The 17,740-nt window shown below is 42.4% G+C and overlaps 1 protein-coding gene across 1 annotated transcript in view; it reads right to left on the bottom strand.

Annotated features, from left to right (window-relative positions):
• Positions 1–17,740, bottom strand: part of hepacam2 (HEPACAM family member 2) — a 105,518-nt gene that overhangs the window by 17,373 nt on the left and 70,405 nt on the right. The window contains exons 6-7 of the mRNA XM_080216815.1: positions 7,601–7,625; positions 4,522–4,559 (exon numbers count right to left, since the gene is read on the bottom strand). Of these exons, the coding sequence (XP_080072941.1) occupies positions 4,522–4,559; positions 7,601–7,625 (63 nt within the window). The remainder of the gene's footprint in view (positions 1–4,521; positions 4,560–7,600; positions 7,626–17,740) is intronic.

A 17,740-nucleotide genomic window follows, 5' to 3' on the forward strand; every position in this document is an offset into this window, starting at 1 on the left:
CCAGTGAGGTAAGGGGGGAAACATATTAACCTACTAGCCATGTTTAGTGAATCTCTGGAATTCTCTGCCCGTTGAAGTGGTGGAGGCTGCCTCGCTAAATATTTTTAAGACGCGGGTTGATGGGTTTTTGATAAGAGAGGGGATTAAGGGCTATGGGGAGAGGGCGGGAATGTGGAACTGAGCCACGACAGATCAGCCATGATCTTATTGAATGGCGGGGCAGGCTCGAAGGGCTAGATGGCCTACTCCTGCTCCTATTTCTTATGTTCTTATGTTCTTATGTTTAAGGAGGGAGACAAATCCAGTTCAGCTACCCACGGATTTACTAACATACCTTTCCTATGACCTAAGATAATGAAAACCTTTCTCATGGGTTGCTTAGGTAAATACTTCTTGATAAAATTCTGTACAGGAAATAGTAAACATGGCCTTAGAGGAGAAATTCTGGAGTCAGCCTAATTTTATTAATAGAAGTGGCTTCCCTGCCTGCAATCGGGAAGCCACCTTGAAAGTCTGTAGCAGCAGTCAATCTCAAGCTGCTTCTGTAGCTGCAGGAGAGGACACTGTAATTTAGGTATTTTGAAAAGTTTTCATTGTAAATTAAGATCATTGGCAAATATCTAACTAGTCAGTAATTTTACTGTGCAATTAGCTAAGGTAACCAACCAGGGTCCACAAGGGACCATAAGCATTTCTCTCTGTTAGAGGGAGAGAGAACTGGCTATGATGGTTGAAGGACACCATTCCACATCATACATGGGCAGTCACATCAAGGAAAGAAGGCATGATGTGTCATAGCCAGTATGGGGATTGAATTCATGCTATTGGTGTTATTCTGCACCACACTCTAGTTATCTAAGCTAAACTACCCCGACACTGCGGATTACATGGCAAGTTATTGAGCATACTTTTAGTAGCATTACTGTCATATTGATTTACATTGCAGTGTAAGCAATTCAATACACAATATAAAGGTGATTGCCACTGAATGGGTGGTAGGGACTTGATGAAATAGTTCCTTAACCAATTTCCGCTTGCACCCAGGCTCCACACTTGGGATAGGATTGATAAGGTGCCTCACAAGAGGTTATTACAGAAGGTCAGGGGGCATGGAGTTGGGGGTGGGGTGTTAGCGTGGATAGGGGTTTGGCTGTCAAATAGGAGGCAGAGAGTGGGGGTCAATGGGTGCTATTCGGATTGGCAGTTGGTGACTTGTGGAGTGCCCCAAGGGTCGGTGCTGGGGCCTCAGCTATTTACCATTTATATAGATGATCTGGAGGAGGGAACCGAGTGTATGGTGTCAAAATTTGCTGATGACACCAAGATTGGTGGAACGGCAAATTGTGCAGAGGGTGTGGAGAGTCTGCAGAAGGATCTAGATAGGCTGGGCGAATGGGCCAGGAACTGGCAAATGGAATTTAATGTTGGCAAGTGCGAGGTGGTCCACTTTGGCAGGAATAATGGTAGGAAGGACTATTACTTACATGGCGAAAAACTGCAGCAGGCGACGGTGCAGAGGGACCACGGGGTCCTTATGCATGAGTTGCAAAAACCCAGCCTGCAGGTGCAGCAGGTGGTCAGGAAGGCAAATGGGATGCTGGCCTTCATAGCAAGGGGGGTTGAATATAAAAGTAGGGAGGTCTTGCTGCAGCTGTATAGGGCACTGGTGAGGCCGCAGCTGGAGTACTGTGTGCAGTTTTGGTCGCCGCACTTACGCAAGGATATTTTGGCCTTGGAGGGAGTGCAGAGGAGGTTTACTAGGCTGATACCGGAGTTGAGGGGATTGAACTATGAGGAGAGGCTGAATAAACTAGGCTTGTACTCGTTAGAGTTTAGAGGAATGAGGGGAGATCACATTGAGACATATAAGATAATGAATGGGATGGATAGGATAGAGGTGGAGAGGCTCTTCTCGCTCAGAAAGGACAGTAGGACTAGAGGGCACAGCCTCAAGATAAAGGGGGGGAGGTTTAGAACGGAGTTGAGGAGGAACTTCTTCACTCAAAGGGTGGTGAATCTCTGGAATTCTCTGCCCGTTGAAGTGGTGGAGGCTGCCTCGCTAAATATTTTTAAGACGTGGGTTGATAGGTTTTGATAGACAAGGGGATTAAGGGTTATGGGGAGAGGGCGGGAATGTGGAACTGAGCCACGACAGATCAGCCGTGATCTTATTGAATGGCGGGGCAGGCTCGAGGGGCTAGATGGCCTACTCCTGCTCCTATTTCTTATGTTCTTATGTTCTTAGGATGGAAGCATAAATTCCATTTTGGAATTAGGATGAATTGCAACTGTTGGAGTTGGGATGAATGGTGTCTGTTGTCACATTTGAGAGGAGACGTATAGTTTAACCACAGCGGACCAAAGTCACATGATTGAAAACCAGAAGAAAGGTTATCAGCTAAAGTGCCAAATCTTTCCGGATTTTCAACCTTTTCAAATCTCACTTCACCATCAACCTGCAATCTGTACAAGCTGCAGACAGTGTAATCATGCATCTTTTGTTTTTACATTCCCATAACAATTTCCTCATTCCCAAGGCTGCCTTTTGCATTTATGCATTTTCAATTTTCAAACATTGCCGCTGGTCAGCCATTAGCTCCTGAGGCTGAAGGTCTATAGGGAGAATAGACAGAGGAAAAAGAAGCTGAAGGCAGAATTCTCCCAATTTGAGACAAAGTGCCCTGTTGGTTGGCAGCTGATTTGTCTGCCCACTGTCAGCTGATGGGTTTGTAGATCCCAGCACCATAGTTAAACACCAGTCCAGTATACTCCTATCATTCTCTCCAGTTTTCCTGTCTTCATCAGACTGTGCAGGATGTCAGCAACCCAGAGGAAAAAGGCTAGCAGCCTCAATAACAAGACTGTTCCTCAATCCAACCACCCTCCCTCTGAGCCCCTTACCTGTGAGGCACCCCACCTAGACTTCTACTCACAGAAAAGCACATTGGCACAATCTTAAAAACAAAAACAGCAAGAACAACATCGGACAATACGTGCAAGTAAATCTCAATGTTTCAAGTCAAGACACGTCTTCTAAAGGACACTACATTTTTAGCATTAGGTATGTTGTTACTGAACCATGACAGGGTGACAGTAATGCTACTAAAAGTATACTCAACAACTTGCCATGTAATCCCCAGTGTGGGGTACCTTAGTTTAGACAACGAGAGTATGGTGCAGAATAACACCAATGGCATGAATTCAATCCCCATACTGGCTATGACACTTCATGCCGTCTTAACTTGATGTGGCTGTCCACGTATGATGTGGAATGGTGTCCCTCAACCATTATAGCTACTCCTCTCTCTCTCCCTAACAGACTTAGCTTAGCTAATTGCACAGTAAAATTACTGACCAGTTAAATATTTTCCAATGATTTTAATTACATTTATCAAACCCTTCACATGATTTGATATTACTCTTGTGAAAAGATTTTGACCTTCTTAATATGCCTCTTAAATTTTTAATCAAAAGCACCATTTCCAACATGTGTTTACGATGCATACATGACTTACAAAGTTATTTTATTCAACAGAACTGTATAGAACTATTCCTGATGCATTATTTCATTCAATTTGAAACTTTACAATATCGAAAAGCACAGAGGAGTTATTTTAATGCATATAAACAAGGTGAGAAAAGACCAAACATGCTTTCAACTGCTAAATATTTTAGAATTACGGAAGTTAGTAACCATTTAGTCCATTATGTCTTTACTAGCCCTTTACTAAAATAAATCCCATTGTGTTCTCACATCCTTGTAAGTTTCTCTCTTCCAAATGACAATCTACTCATCCTTTAAAAAATATTTAATGGTCTCTACCTCAAATATTCACTGTGGCAAAGCATCCCATGCTCTAACTGTTCTTTGCATAAAATTGTTTCTCTAGTCTCTCTCCTCACTCTCTAAATGACAATTCTAATTGATGACCATTCATCATTGCCTCAAGAACTCGCCTGCAGCTGGGATTCGCTGGTCCCACTGCAATGGATGGAGATTTGGCTGAGCACTGAATTCTTCATTTCCATCAGCAGTGGGGCATGCAAGACTGGGGAATTCCAGCTAAGGTCTTTCTCTATCAAAATCCTTCAGGACTTAAGAAATCATTATCAAATCTGTTTCTCTTCTTCTCTGAAATTAGTCTCAAGACTCTGAGACATACTAACTGGAATTTTACCGCCTTGCCTAAGCTGGAATCGGGGTGGGCAAGGCTCACAGAATGGAATTCTCCATTGGTCTTGGGTGAGATTTTACTAGCCTCGCTCAAGCGTAAAATTCCAGCAACTATGACTGTAACACTGACATAATCTTATCCTTTACCATACACTTCACCGTATGCTGAGATGGTGAAATTCAAGTCTACCAGAAAGATTTCCTTTCTTCAAAGGTAATCAGATGCACTTCTGATATTAAATGATCTGCAGTTAGATCTAGACATACAAAAGTAAAATATTCTCAGTTGCTTTCATTTACATGACCATACGCATAAGTTTTAAATATGACTTTATTGTGAGTATTACCTGACACTTGGCGTGCTTGTATATAGTCTGTTGGTGACCTAAAACACATATTTTAAAAATTGAAAGCAGTGAGTTAGGAGCAAAATTGATTGCTTAGTTTTACCAAGAGCTATACCCAACTATCTGGTCAACATTCATTAACTTTTGAAGAGCAGTGTCCCAATCATTAATTCTGCATATTTCAGATTAAATTTGTTTCTCCCTTCCTTTTTAAACAATCTTTATGTGAACAAGAGCTCAAATACGTAGAAAAACCAAACTCAAGGGCATAGCCCTACTCAGAGCTACAGAATAGGGTTGAGAATTCTTCAATTTTTATGAAAAACTATTTATTTATCAAAACTATTTAATCTTCATTTGTCCTGTGTTTGAGAGAGGTGGTTGATGGTGAGACCTGCATACCAGTGGAGACTCATCCATCCTTTGCATCCTTGATAATGTTCATCTTTCCTCCGGACATACTCATGACCCTTTCACTCTAGCAAAGCTGATTCACACATCCTATCCGACAATGCTGACCATTCTGACATTGGCCAGACATGAGCCAGGGATTCTGGAAGGTGAGATGAGTGGAGGGAGGGGCTCCAATGGAGAGAGGTAAGGTGTGTAGAGTAAGGGGTTAACATCAGAAGCATACACGATGCTGATATAACAATGATGTCAGATCATATGACTGAGATGTAAGAGAGATCTGCAAGGAGGAAAGCTCCAATCTGGTGTAGCAGTCCGAGTAAGTAAGTACTTTCTATAAGCAAAAAGTAATGGTTTTGAAAAACAAGAATCAAGCAACATTCTTTGGAGAATAGAACTTCCCCAAAATCCCTTTCTAGATCCCAACCACACAATGAAACATAATGAGCATTTTCCAGTGGTACAGAAGGGTAAGCACTGCTAGGGATTCAGAGGAGGGAGAGTTTGAGGGTGAACATTGTTGGTGGGGGGACGGGGGATGTTGCAAGAGGGAGTGAGCATTGTCAGGGAGTGAGGGAGGAAAAGTAAGAATTTCAGGGGGTGTGAGAGGAAAGTAAGCAGTGCCAGAGGAGCAAAAGAGGGGTGCAGGGAGTGAACAATGTCAGGGGTGTAGTGGAGGTGAGTATTGTCAGGAATGTGACGGAGGATATGAGCATTGTCAGGGTGCGGGGAGATGAACATTATCAGGAGTCCAAAGGAGGTGAGTATTGTCAAGAGCGTAGGTTAGTCATGGCATTGACCAATTCCAGCCTCCCAGATTGCCTGGATCCACTACAGTTCACCTATCAGCAGTACAGTTCCACAGCAGGTGACATCTACCTGGTCATATACTCACCTGGAACACTTGGATAACAAAGCCACTTATGTCAGACTCTTATTCATTGACTACAGCTCAGCCTTCAACAACATCATTCTTAAAAAATCTCATCTTCAAACTACGTGGTCTAGGGCTCAGTTCCTTCCTCTGTGACTTGTTCCTAGACTTCCTAACCCACAGTCCGCAATCAGTAAGGCTAGGCAATGATACCTCTTCCATGATTATCCTCAATACTGGTGCCCCACAAGGCTGTGTTCTCAGCCCATTATTATACTCCTTATAAACCTATGACTGTGTGGCCAAATTCCCCTCCAAATCGTTTTTCATGTTTGCTGGTGACACCACAATAGTGGGATCTCAAACAATGTTGAGACAGGGTATAGGGAAGAGATAGAGAATCTAGTGAACTGATATGATGACAATAATCTCTCCCTAAATGTCAGTAAAATGAAGGAGATAGTCATCAACTTCAGGCGTAGTAGAGGACATACCCCTGTCTACATCAATGGGGATGAGGTGGAAATGGTCAAGAACTTCAAGTTCCTAGGTGTTCAGATCACGAGCAATCTGTCCTGGTCCCTCCACACCAACAGTATAGTTAAGAAACCCCACCAATGTCTACTTTTCCAGGAGGCTAAGGAAACTCCACATGTTTGCTACAACTCTCACCAACTTTTACAGATGCACCACAGAAAGCATCCTTTCTTGATGTATCACAGCTTGGTATGGCTCCTGTTCTGACCAAGACCGCAAGAAATTACAAAGGACCGTGAGCAAAGCCCAGTCTATCATGCAAACCAGTCTCCCATCGACTGACTCCATCTACACCTCCTCTCAGAAAAGCAGCCAGCATAATTAAGGACCCCATGCATCCCAGACATTCTCTCTTCCATTGGAAAAAAGATACAAAAGACTGAGGTCACATACCAACCAATGTAAGAACAGCTTCTTCCCTGCTGCTATCAGGCTTTTGAAGGGACCTACCTCTTATTAATTTGATCATTCTCTACACCCAGTTATGACTGTAACACTACATTCTGCATTCTCTCCTTTCCTGCTCTATGAATGGTATGCTTTGTCAGTATAGTAATAATAAGTCAAATCAAATAGCAGGAGGTGAATATTATAATCGGTGCAGGAAGATGAGTGTTGTCAGGTTTGAGGGAGGCAGGGTGAATATCATAAGAGGGAGGCAGGAAAGTTGAGCATTGTCTGAGGTGTGTTAGAGTGTGTGTGCATTTTGGAGTTTTGGGGTGTGAACACTATCAGGGATGCTGTCAGTTAGCATTATCAGGTGTGCAGGGACAGTAACCATTGTCTGGGATGTGCGAGGGTAAGCATTGTTTTTTTTAGCCTTTTCCTACGCAGGACCAGCCGTTGATCACTGTCTGACACACCTGGCATTAATAACGTTTGAAGGATTAGGTAAATATCTGGGTACATATAGTGCATCATGCCCAAGTCTCAATATCAGACATATTCTCATCGTGTCTCAGCCAATGCAATTCTGAAGTTTAATCTTCCTGGTAAAATACTGTGCCTGTGTGCGGTTTGGGACTTCCAAAGTGTCTGAAAATGCAACAGCTGCAAATGTCTGAACATTCCCTACTGTTATCATTGGAAGTTTCTGCACAATCTACTTAGCTTGAAATTCCACATGATTGGTTTTAGAATATCGAGTTCTAGTACTAGATTAAAATGAATCATTTCAGATGGAACAAATTCAGAAAATGATACAACCATGCAGTAGTTAAAAGAACAGATTTAGAAACAGATGTTATTTAGTTTTACCTGCGGTACAGTTCCTCTTTAATAACTGTAACAAAAAAAACAAAAATTAAGATATATTTATACAAGCTATGTGACACAGACAAATGCATTGAAAATCAAGCAGTCATACATAGTAAATGCCAGACATGTACTAGAATTCCACTGAAGGTAAATAATGGTTATACAGATGTCTATTCCAATGTCAATTCTCTTCCCACACCTATTCCTGCTTGTAGCTTGAGGGGCATCACTCCGCATCAAACATGGCTAACCAGGAGTCTCTCCCACTTTTACTGCCAGCCATTGGCATATTGAAGGAATTTGCATGTTAACATTCAATCTGTTTGGCCACATTATAAATGCACCTTCCTTGGTCATCAAGACCTGAGGTGGGACTTGAAGTGGATATGCCGGCGTTGGACTGGGGTAAACACAGTAAAAAGTCTGACAACACCAGGTTTCAGTCCAACCGATTTATTTGATAGTACACTCACTAGCTTTCGGGTTAGCCCCTTCGTCAGGTGAATGGAGAGTTCTGGCCTCAAACAGAGCATATAAAGCGCAGACAGTTTACAGATTACTGATTAGAATGCGAATCTTTACACCTAACCTGCTGTTCAAGTCTTAAAGTGGCTAACAATGTGAGTGGAAGGAGCACTGATCACAGGTTAAAGAGATGTGTATTGTCTCCAGACAGTACAGTAAGTGAGGTTTTGCAAACCCAGGCAAGTCATGGGGGTTACAGATAGTGCGACATGATCCCAAGATCCCTGCTGAGACTGTCCTCATGTGTGTGGAACTTGGCTATCAGTCTCTGCTCAGTGACTCTGCGCTGTCGTGTGTCTTGAAGGTCGACTTGGAGAATGCTTACCCGAAGGTCAGAGGCTGAATGCCCATGACCACTGAAGTGTTCGCCAACAGGAAGGGAACAGTCTTGCCTGATGATTGTTGAGCGATGTTCATTCATCCGTTGTCATAGCGTCTGCATGGTCTCCCCAATGTACCATGCTTCGGGACATCCTTTCCTGCAACGCATTAGGTAGACAATGTTGGCCAAGTTGCAAGAGTATTTACCATGTACCTGGTGGATGGTATTCTCATGTGTGATGATGGCATCCATGTCGATGATCCGGCATGTCTTGCAGAGGTTGCTGTGGCAGGGTTGTGTGGTATTGTGGTCACTGTTCTCCTGAAGGCTGGGTAGTTTGCTGCGAACAATGGTCTGTTTGAGGTTGCGTGGTTGTCTGAAGGCAAGAAGTGGGGGTGTGGGGATGGCCCTGGCGAGATGTTCGTCTTTATCAATGATATGTTGAAGATTCCGGAGAAGATGTCGTAGCTCCACTGCTCCGGGGAAGTACTGGACGACGAAGGGTACACTGTCCACTGTGTCCTGCGTTTGCCTTCTGAGGAGATCGGTGCGGTTTTTTGCTGTGGCGCATCGGAACTGTCAATCTATGAGTCAAGCGTCAAGGCCAAGGCAGCCTTCAAGACACACAACAGCGCAGAGTCGCTGAGCAGAGACTGATAGCCAAGTTCCACACACATGAGGACGGTCTCAACAGGGATCTTGGGTTCATGTCGCACTATCTGTAACCCCTGTGACTTGCCTGGGTTTGCAAAACCTCACTCACTGGATTGTCTGGAGACATTACACATCTCTTTAAACTGTGATCAGCGCTCCTTCCACTCACATTGTTAGCCACTTTAAGACTTGAACAGCAGGTTAGGTGTAAAGATTCGCATTCTAATCAGTAATCTGTAAACTGTCTGTACTTTATATGCTCTGTCTGAGGCCAGAACTTTCCATTCACCTGATGAAGGGGCTAACCTGAAAGCTAGTGAGTTTACTATCAAATAAATCGGTTGGACTGAAACCTAGTGTTGTCAGACTTTTTACTGTGGGACTTGAACACAGAGTTTAAGGTTCAGAGGCAGGGAACACAACCCATTGCACAGCAAAATCTTCTTAATGTGCTGCACTGGTATTTGTGGTAACAAGTCAATATTGGCATTCAAACATAGATAATTATTGCAACCAGGTATTCATGTTGATGTACTGACTAATTATCACAAGATCAGCATAAGTAAATAATGATACAAAGATTCCTAGAAACTAGATGTAAAATAAATCCCTAATAGAGCATTCATTCTGAAAACCTATACTAGATCCGTCACCAAAATAGGGTGGCTAATGGACTCTGTCTGAGCTAATAACTCTCTGAATATGAAAAGTAGTGTAATCCTTAATCTGTCAAAATGTCGTTAATTTTGGACCAGCAATGATACACAACCTCCAATTGCACAGAACTTGCTGACTCTGCTTCAGAAATGATGGGCTGTCCATTTTTGTAATTCCTGCAAATGCAGACTGCCACCTCAACGCACACTTTGGACAGGCAGCCAACCTTTCACCTGCAACAAGAAAACTGAGGGAAAAGTTGGCTGTGGGAATTGTGGCTCCTATTTAAATTTCAGTGTAATAAGATTATCTCTTTGAGGAGTATGGAGTTGCTCTAAAGTGCCTCAATGCACCTATTTCAGGTCATCTGTATTTTGAGCAGATTCTATGCTATGTTCCAAATGTTCAGTTGCTAATGTTGTTCAGCCATACCTTTACTGCTGATCCTCAACATTGGCTGCACTATGGGTTGTGGTTTAAAACCGAATTACAGCAGAACTAGGTGACAAATATGAATGGTATTTTTCCCTTTTCCATTGTTAAAGCAGTTGTGCTGCATTGTGTTACAGATTACCCTCCCTTGGATGGGTCAGGAACTTACCAGAAAAGAGAATTTTGGAAAAATTTAACTGGATATGGAACTTTTCTCTCTTAAAATAATAAGTCTGAGGAGTGACCCGATTGGGTTGGTTAAGATTAAGAAAGCTCTTCATAACGCAGATGCAGAGAAGATGCTTCATTTTATGAGTGAGACAAAAATTAGTGGCCAGAAATAAAAGACTTCTCCTTCTTAGCCTTTTCACTCCTTGACGGATCATAAGCCATTGACAAATTCTCTCTATTTAATCTTGTTTTGGGCCACTCTCTAGTTGTTGCTATCTATCGCTCTTGACTCTCATCTCCTTTAAAGGTCAGCCACAAATAAACCAATAGGAAATTCAGGAGAAACATCATTATCCAGAGGATAATTAGAATATGGAATTTGCTACCAAAGGGAGTAGTTGAGATGAAAGTGAGGAAAGCTAGATAGGCATGTGAGGCAGAATGATATAGAAGATAAGGTATAGATGAATAAGGGCATCAGGAGAAATCTGTGGGCATATACACTGGCTTGAACTTTTTGGACTTGGTGACCTGGTTCTGAGGTTTTATAACTTATACTTTGCAAGTGATTCCAGCATAGACTTACTCACACAGACTACTTGCAGACTGGCTTAAAAAGCAATTTCTCCCAAACTTTTAACTATCTTTGAGGATAAGACATGGTGCTTCTGACATTTCCAAATAGTTTATTTGCTTCTCATGAAACTTTTAAATAGTTCAACTCATAGAATTTTCCTTCTGCCAAAGGAATGTTTCAAGCGATGCCTCCAAGTGATCCACTGCTGTCCAGCCATGCTCCTTCTGATACGTCAGCTACAAAGAATTCATGAATTTTGAAAAGCTGTGACTCAAAATGTCACAAGCCCTGTCGCTTTACTTTTGTAGGTATGATTTTTCAACTTTCAACTGACTGGAAATTTTGTAATTTGAACTGAGACCGAACAAACTTCTTAAAAATGCGAAGCCAAATTCCAACATGAAAGTGAGAAACAAATAAATCACCCTCAGCGTAGTATGAAGATTTTCTCTAATCCAGACTCCCATCAAAGCTCATAATTGTCCAAAGAAGAGACTTTAAAAATGCAAAGTGCTTGATATTGAAACAATAGCTACCATTGACAGACACACAGACACACAGACAGTCTAAGCCTGTTGCAAGTTAAGGAGAGACAGTGCTGTTGTGATAATGTCACTAAACTAGCAATCCAGAGACCCTGGCTGATACTATGATGACATGAGTTTAAATCCCACATGAAAGCTGGTGAAATTTGAAGTTCAATTAATAACAAATAAATCTAGAATGGCTGGTGATAGTGACCATGAAACCATTGTTGATTGTTGTTAAAAACAATTCAAATTGTTCGCTCATGTTCCTTAGGTTAGGAAATTCCTTCTGTCCTTACCTGGTCTGGTTTATATGTAATTCTAGACCCACAGCAAAATGACTGACTTTTAAATGGCTTCGCAAGTCACTAAGTTGAAGGGCAATTGGGAAGGGGGAACAAATGCTGGTCTTGGCAGTGATGCTGACATCTCTTGAAAGAATTAAAAATACACAATGGCCGTTTCAAGGCAAGACAGCTCAGCCACTTGAGAGAGATTGCAAGTGATGCAGGCATTATCAACAAAGTCTTCAGCAGAGGAAACAGTCCAACCCCCCTCCTGCTCTTTCTTTTGGAAAAAGATTGTCACCCAGTTTGAAGAGCCAAGTCAACCAGAAATCTCCCAGCAAACTAAGATCTCATAATAATTACGACACCTTCCAAATCTGACTGCATTCAACAAACCAGCTAACCTAAATCAGCCGCAACACTTAAAATTTACACCTTTAGAACATTAAAAAAGGTATTTGATCATGCTATTCGGATTGGCGGTTGGTGACTAGTGGAGTGCCCCAGGGATCGGTGCTGGGGCCTCAGCCATTTACCATTTCTATGGATGATCTGGAGGAGGGAACCGAGTGTATGGTGTCGAAATTTGCTGATGACACCAAGATTGGTGGAACGGCAAATTGTGTGGAGAGTCTGCAGAAGGATCTAGATAGGCTGAGCGAGTGGGCGAGGACCTGGCAGATAGAATACAATGTTGGCAAGTGTGACGTTATCCACTTTGGTAGGAATAATGGTAGGAAGGACTACTACTTACAGGGCGAAAAGCTGCAGCATGCTATGGTGCAGAGGGACCTGGAGGTCCTTGTGCAGCAGGTGGTCAGGAAGGCAAATGGGATGTTGGCCTTCATAGCGAGGGGGATTGAATATAAAAGTAGGGAGGTCTTGCTGCAACTGTACAGGGCACTAGTGAGGCCGCAACTGGAGTACTGTGTGCAGCTTTGGTCGCCGCACCTGCGCAAGGATATTTTGGCCTTGGAGGGAGTGCAGAGCACTGATACCAGAGTTGAGGGAGTTGAGCTATGAGGAGAGGCTGAATAGACTGGGCTTGTACTCGTTAGAGTTTAGAGGGATGAGGAGAGATCTCATTGAGACGTATAAGATGATGAAAGGGATAGATAAGGTAGAGGTGGAGAGGTTCTTCCCGCTCAGAAAGGACAGCAGGACTAGAGGGCACAGCCTCAAGATAAGGGGGGGGCAGTTTAGAACGGAGTTGAGGAGGAACTTCTTCACTCAAAGGGTGGTGAATCTCTGGAATTCTCTGCCCGTTGAAGTGGTGGAGGCTACCTCGCTAAATATATTTAAGACGCGGGTAGATAGGTTTTTGGTAGGCAAGTGGATTAAGGGTTATGGGGAGAGGGCGGGAAAGTGGAACTGAGCCACTTCAGATCAGCCATGATCTTGTTAAATGGCGGGGCAGGCTCGAAGGGCTAGATGGCCTACTCCTGCTCCTATTCCTTATGTTCTTATGTATTATTTTTCTGGGAAACAGTGGCACGTGGTATTGTCACAGACTAGTAATCCAAAAACCCAGGGTAATGTCCTCAGGGCCTGGGTTCGAATCCCACCACTGCAGATGGTGAAATTTGAATTCAATCACAATCTGGAATTAAAAGTCTAAGACCACAAAACCATTGTCGATTGCCATAAACGCCAAAACACAGTAGTGGCCACTGCTGGGGCTACATGGCACTCCAAGAAGAACTGAAGATGGACCTCAGCTAAGTCCAGGTATTTTGATTGGAGTCATTTTTATGACCCCAGTGAGATGGGGGAGGGTGTATGAGGTCAGGTTTTAAAGGCTTGGTGAAGGAAGCAGGAGGCACAAAGGGGATTACCATCTTGGGGGAGGGGACTCTTTTTTGCCTGCCTTTTATCCCTTGCTGTGAAACCTGTCAGGTAACTTGGCTTTCCCCTGCTTGTCCCAGCTATATGCATTACTGCAGTGGAAGAAGAAGGTGGTACTTAAATGCCCATAAAGATGGTCCTTAAATGTCAATAAAAGTCCTTAAATGTTATGGGGAGGCAATGGCCTGGTGGTATTATTGCTAGGCTATTAATCCAGAAACACAGCTGATGTTCTGGGACCTGGGTTTGAATCCCACCACGGCAGATGGTGGAATTTGAATTCATTAAAAAGAAATCTGGAATTAAGAATCTACTGATGACCATGAAACCACTGTCGATTGTCGGAAAAACCCATCTGGTCCACCAATGTCTTTCAGGGAAGGAAATCTGCTGTCCTTACCTGGTCTGACCTGCATGTGATTTCAGATGTGGAGATGCTGGCGTTGGACTGGGGTAAACACAGTATGTGTTTAAAGACAGGGGGTCTGCAAAATAAAGTGGCTGGCCAGCCCACTGCATTCTTCCCTACCGCAAGCTGTCCTCCATATTACAGGTGGAGAATACGGCCTCAGGCAACCTGCACACTGTTTGAGATTCACAAGTGTCTTACACAGTAAGAAGTCTGACAACACCAGGTTTAAGTCCAACTGGTTTATTTGATAGTAAACTCACAAGCTTTCGAGGTTAAACTCTTCGTCAGGTGAAAATTCAAATGAGATTCAAATGTGAATCTCAAACAGCTTAAGTGTGTGCAGGTTGCCTGAGGCCTTATTCTCCACCTGTAATATGGAGGTCAGCTTGCGGTAGGGAAGAATGCAGTGGGCTGGCCAGCCATTTTATTTTACAGACCCCCTGTCTTTAAATGCATAGCTGGAGAGGGGCATAAAGTTCATGCCAAGAAATCAGGCTGCATTTCAAATATTCCATTATCAGAGATTTTGTTACTTTAGTCATTGCTTGTCGATTTACTTATTTTTTGCTAATTCACTCAATTCTTCCATGGGTTTTGCTAGATAGACTGAAATACCTAACTTTGATTTTACACCACATGGCTGTGCTCTAAGAATCCATCAACTGGAAATTGCTGCTGTTACATCAACCAGAGAATAATTGGTTCATTAAATCAGTTTAGATGCATTTCCCTCTGTTCATCAATATGTGGTACTGATTTCAGTACAAAACCAACAACATGCATTTATATAGCACCTGTAATGTAACAAAGGTAATGTTGCTGGAGTAAATCACACTATCAGATATATGCATGGCAGACTAACCAATGGAGCAACAACAGATATATCAATTCAGAACTGCAGCAAGGAGCTATTTAAATAACTGCATCCATGCAGAAGAGGGTGATTAGTTCAGAGAAATTGCTATAAAATGTGAGCAGTCAATATTTTTAACAGCCCTTTTAAAATGGTGTAATTGAAACAAGACCTAAAAGGCAGTGGTTTAACAAAAGATAAAGGGCACTGTTCCCCAAAGTATTTTATGCCAAAGATTTAGGAACAAACCTTTTCTGAAACTGCAGTGATCTCGGAGACATGGAAGCAAGAATATGGCTGACCTTAATAAACTGTTCAGACTAAAATAGATGTTTTTGGCAGGTACCTGTTCAAAGTAGATAAGCAACCAATGTATTCTCTTATAACCTAGCAGTCATTTTGTACTGAACCACAAGCATTATAAATAAAACAGTATTCTTGCAGTGCAACCACAAGAGAATACTTACTATGGACAGCAACGCAACGTCAGGCATGCAATGAGCAACTGCATTAATCAAAGTAATCCAAAAATAATAAAGAATATTCAGAAGAAACCCTTGTAAAACAACCTAGCTGATCAGTGTATGAGATAATGGAGGAGTGAAACTTGAAAGGATGGGAGTTTTACATTTCAGGCTTTAAGAAACAAGGCACTAAGTAGGTCAGCAAGGAAGCAATGCATGTATAGGACATGTTGTGAGATAGGACATGGACAGCAGAACTTTGATATGTGAAAGTACACATGGGGTAGAGCATGGGCCAGAAAGAATTAGACTAGTTGAGCCTGGCAAAAATATAGATGAGGATATCAGTGGTAGAGATATTAAGATAACAGTGGAAAGACCGTAATTACGGAAATGGAAAGAGATTGTTATTGTGATAAAGCGGATATGAAACTCACCTTGGAGTTGAATGGAACATCAAGGTTTCAAATATTGGTGTGGATTGAGAGAGTGGCTGGTGAGGGGATGAAGTCAGTGATGTCAGAATGGAATTTGTGTAAGGGTCAACGATCATGACTTCAGTTTGTCAAATTTTTTGTTGGAGGAAATTGTGATTCATTGAAAAATGGATGTTGGACAGTAGTCTGCCATCATAGATCCAGAAAGAAGTCTCACAACACCAGCTTAAAGTCCAACAGCTATTGGACTTTAAGCTGGTGTTGAGACTTCTTTTTATTCCAGTCTAACACCAGCATCTCCACATCATCATAGATCCATGCAAGGTTGACAAATGTGATGGAGAGGTAAGGCCACCCCATCTGCCACAAGAATCATAGCGGGCAGGACAGAAAATTCAGCAGACCTTGTAAATATCCGTTGATCTTGGGCAGGAATTTCTGGTCTTGGGGTGTGTGTGGCTGTAAAATCCCATTCCATGTGTTATCAATACATGAGAGCCTAAATGAATTTGTTGGTCACACAATGCACATTTATGGAGCATAATCTCTCAGCAGAATGATCCCTGGGATGAAGAGCTTGTCATATGACAAATGGTTGAGGACTCTGGGTCTGTACCCGTTGGAGTTTAGAAGGATGAGGGGGTTCTTACTGAAATTTACAGGACACTGCAAGGCCTGGATAGATTGTATGTGGAGAGGATGTTTCCACTAGTCAGAAAAACTAGAAGTAGAAGGCACAACCTCAGGCTAAAGGGACAATCCTTTAAAACAGAGATGAGGAGGAATTCCTTCAGCCAATGAGTCGTGAATCTGTGGAACTCTTTGCCACAGAAGGCTGTGGAGGCCTGGTCGTAAGGTATCTTTAAGATAGAGCTAGATAGGTTTTTGATTAATAAAGGGATCACGGGTTATGGGAATAGGCAGGAAAATAGGGATGAGAAAAACATCAGCCATGATTGAATGGCGGAGCAGACTCGATGGGCCAACTGGCCTAATTCTGCTCCAATGTCTTATGGTCTTACAGTTCATGTGAACTATTGCATTTTAGTTCAGGGTCTGGTTGAGCACTTAAATAGTTGTAGTCTTGTAAAGTTAACAGCCCAGATGAAAAAGGCAGTCCTGTCATTCTGCTGTGACTGATAGTGGGAAAGAAGGTGATTGTTTCATTAGTCATGAATTTTTGTCAATTTCTGCAGGAATGAACAGCGGACACGATTAATCCTGCTGATTGTCCCTGCTAGGTTTAGGATGAGCTGAAGGAACAAACATTGAAAGCCACGCTCAACTTGCCAGATGCCAACCCTACATGTAAAGTTGCCTGAATTTATGAAGCAAACTGCACAGCTCTACAAATGCCTCTACACTAAATCCTACCTCTGGAGTCATTGCTCTGCAGTAATTGCCAAGTTCTGCATCTAGCCCTGCAAAATGCAATGAGTTTGTAGAAATGAATCTAAACAGAAAACCAGAGCCACCACCTGACATTCATGCTCCTGTTCATTTATTTCCATGAAAAAAAGGGCTAGGTGAGTACTCAAAGCAATCCCCCTTGCACTGAACTTTCTGTCAGCAAAATCTCAATAAAATAGCAATTCCCTCCACAATTCTGCCAGCCAAGAACCTCACACAGCTGCACTGCCTCATTCCTACTTGTGATGCACTGAAAGTGAAATTTACAAATTCTCCTTCAATAGGTAATTGTACTGGAAATAAGCCTATAGTACTGCCTTATGTACAAAAGTATATAACATTCTATTTAAAATTTACACCAGCAGAAATTACTGAGTACTCATCTAAGGGCATTGTAGTAGTAATTGCAATTTCACGCTGTTGCAGTAAATACAGCTTACATTTCCCTTGTAAAAGAAAAATTTGGAAACGCTTCTCAAAATCCTTCACTAGTGAAGGATTTAGGGAATATTTACTTGATACAAAAGCAAAATACTGCAGATGCAGGAAGTCTAAAATAAAACGAAT

This window comes from Carcharhinus amblyrhynchos, chromosome 2 (assembly GCF_965287045.1).
Source record: "Carcharhinus amblyrhynchos chromosome 2, sCarAmb.v2.hapA, whole genome shotgun sequence".
Classification (NCBI taxonomy): Eukaryota; Metazoa; Chordata; class Chondrichthyes; order Carcharhiniformes; family Carcharhinidae; genus Carcharhinus; species Carcharhinus amblyrhynchos.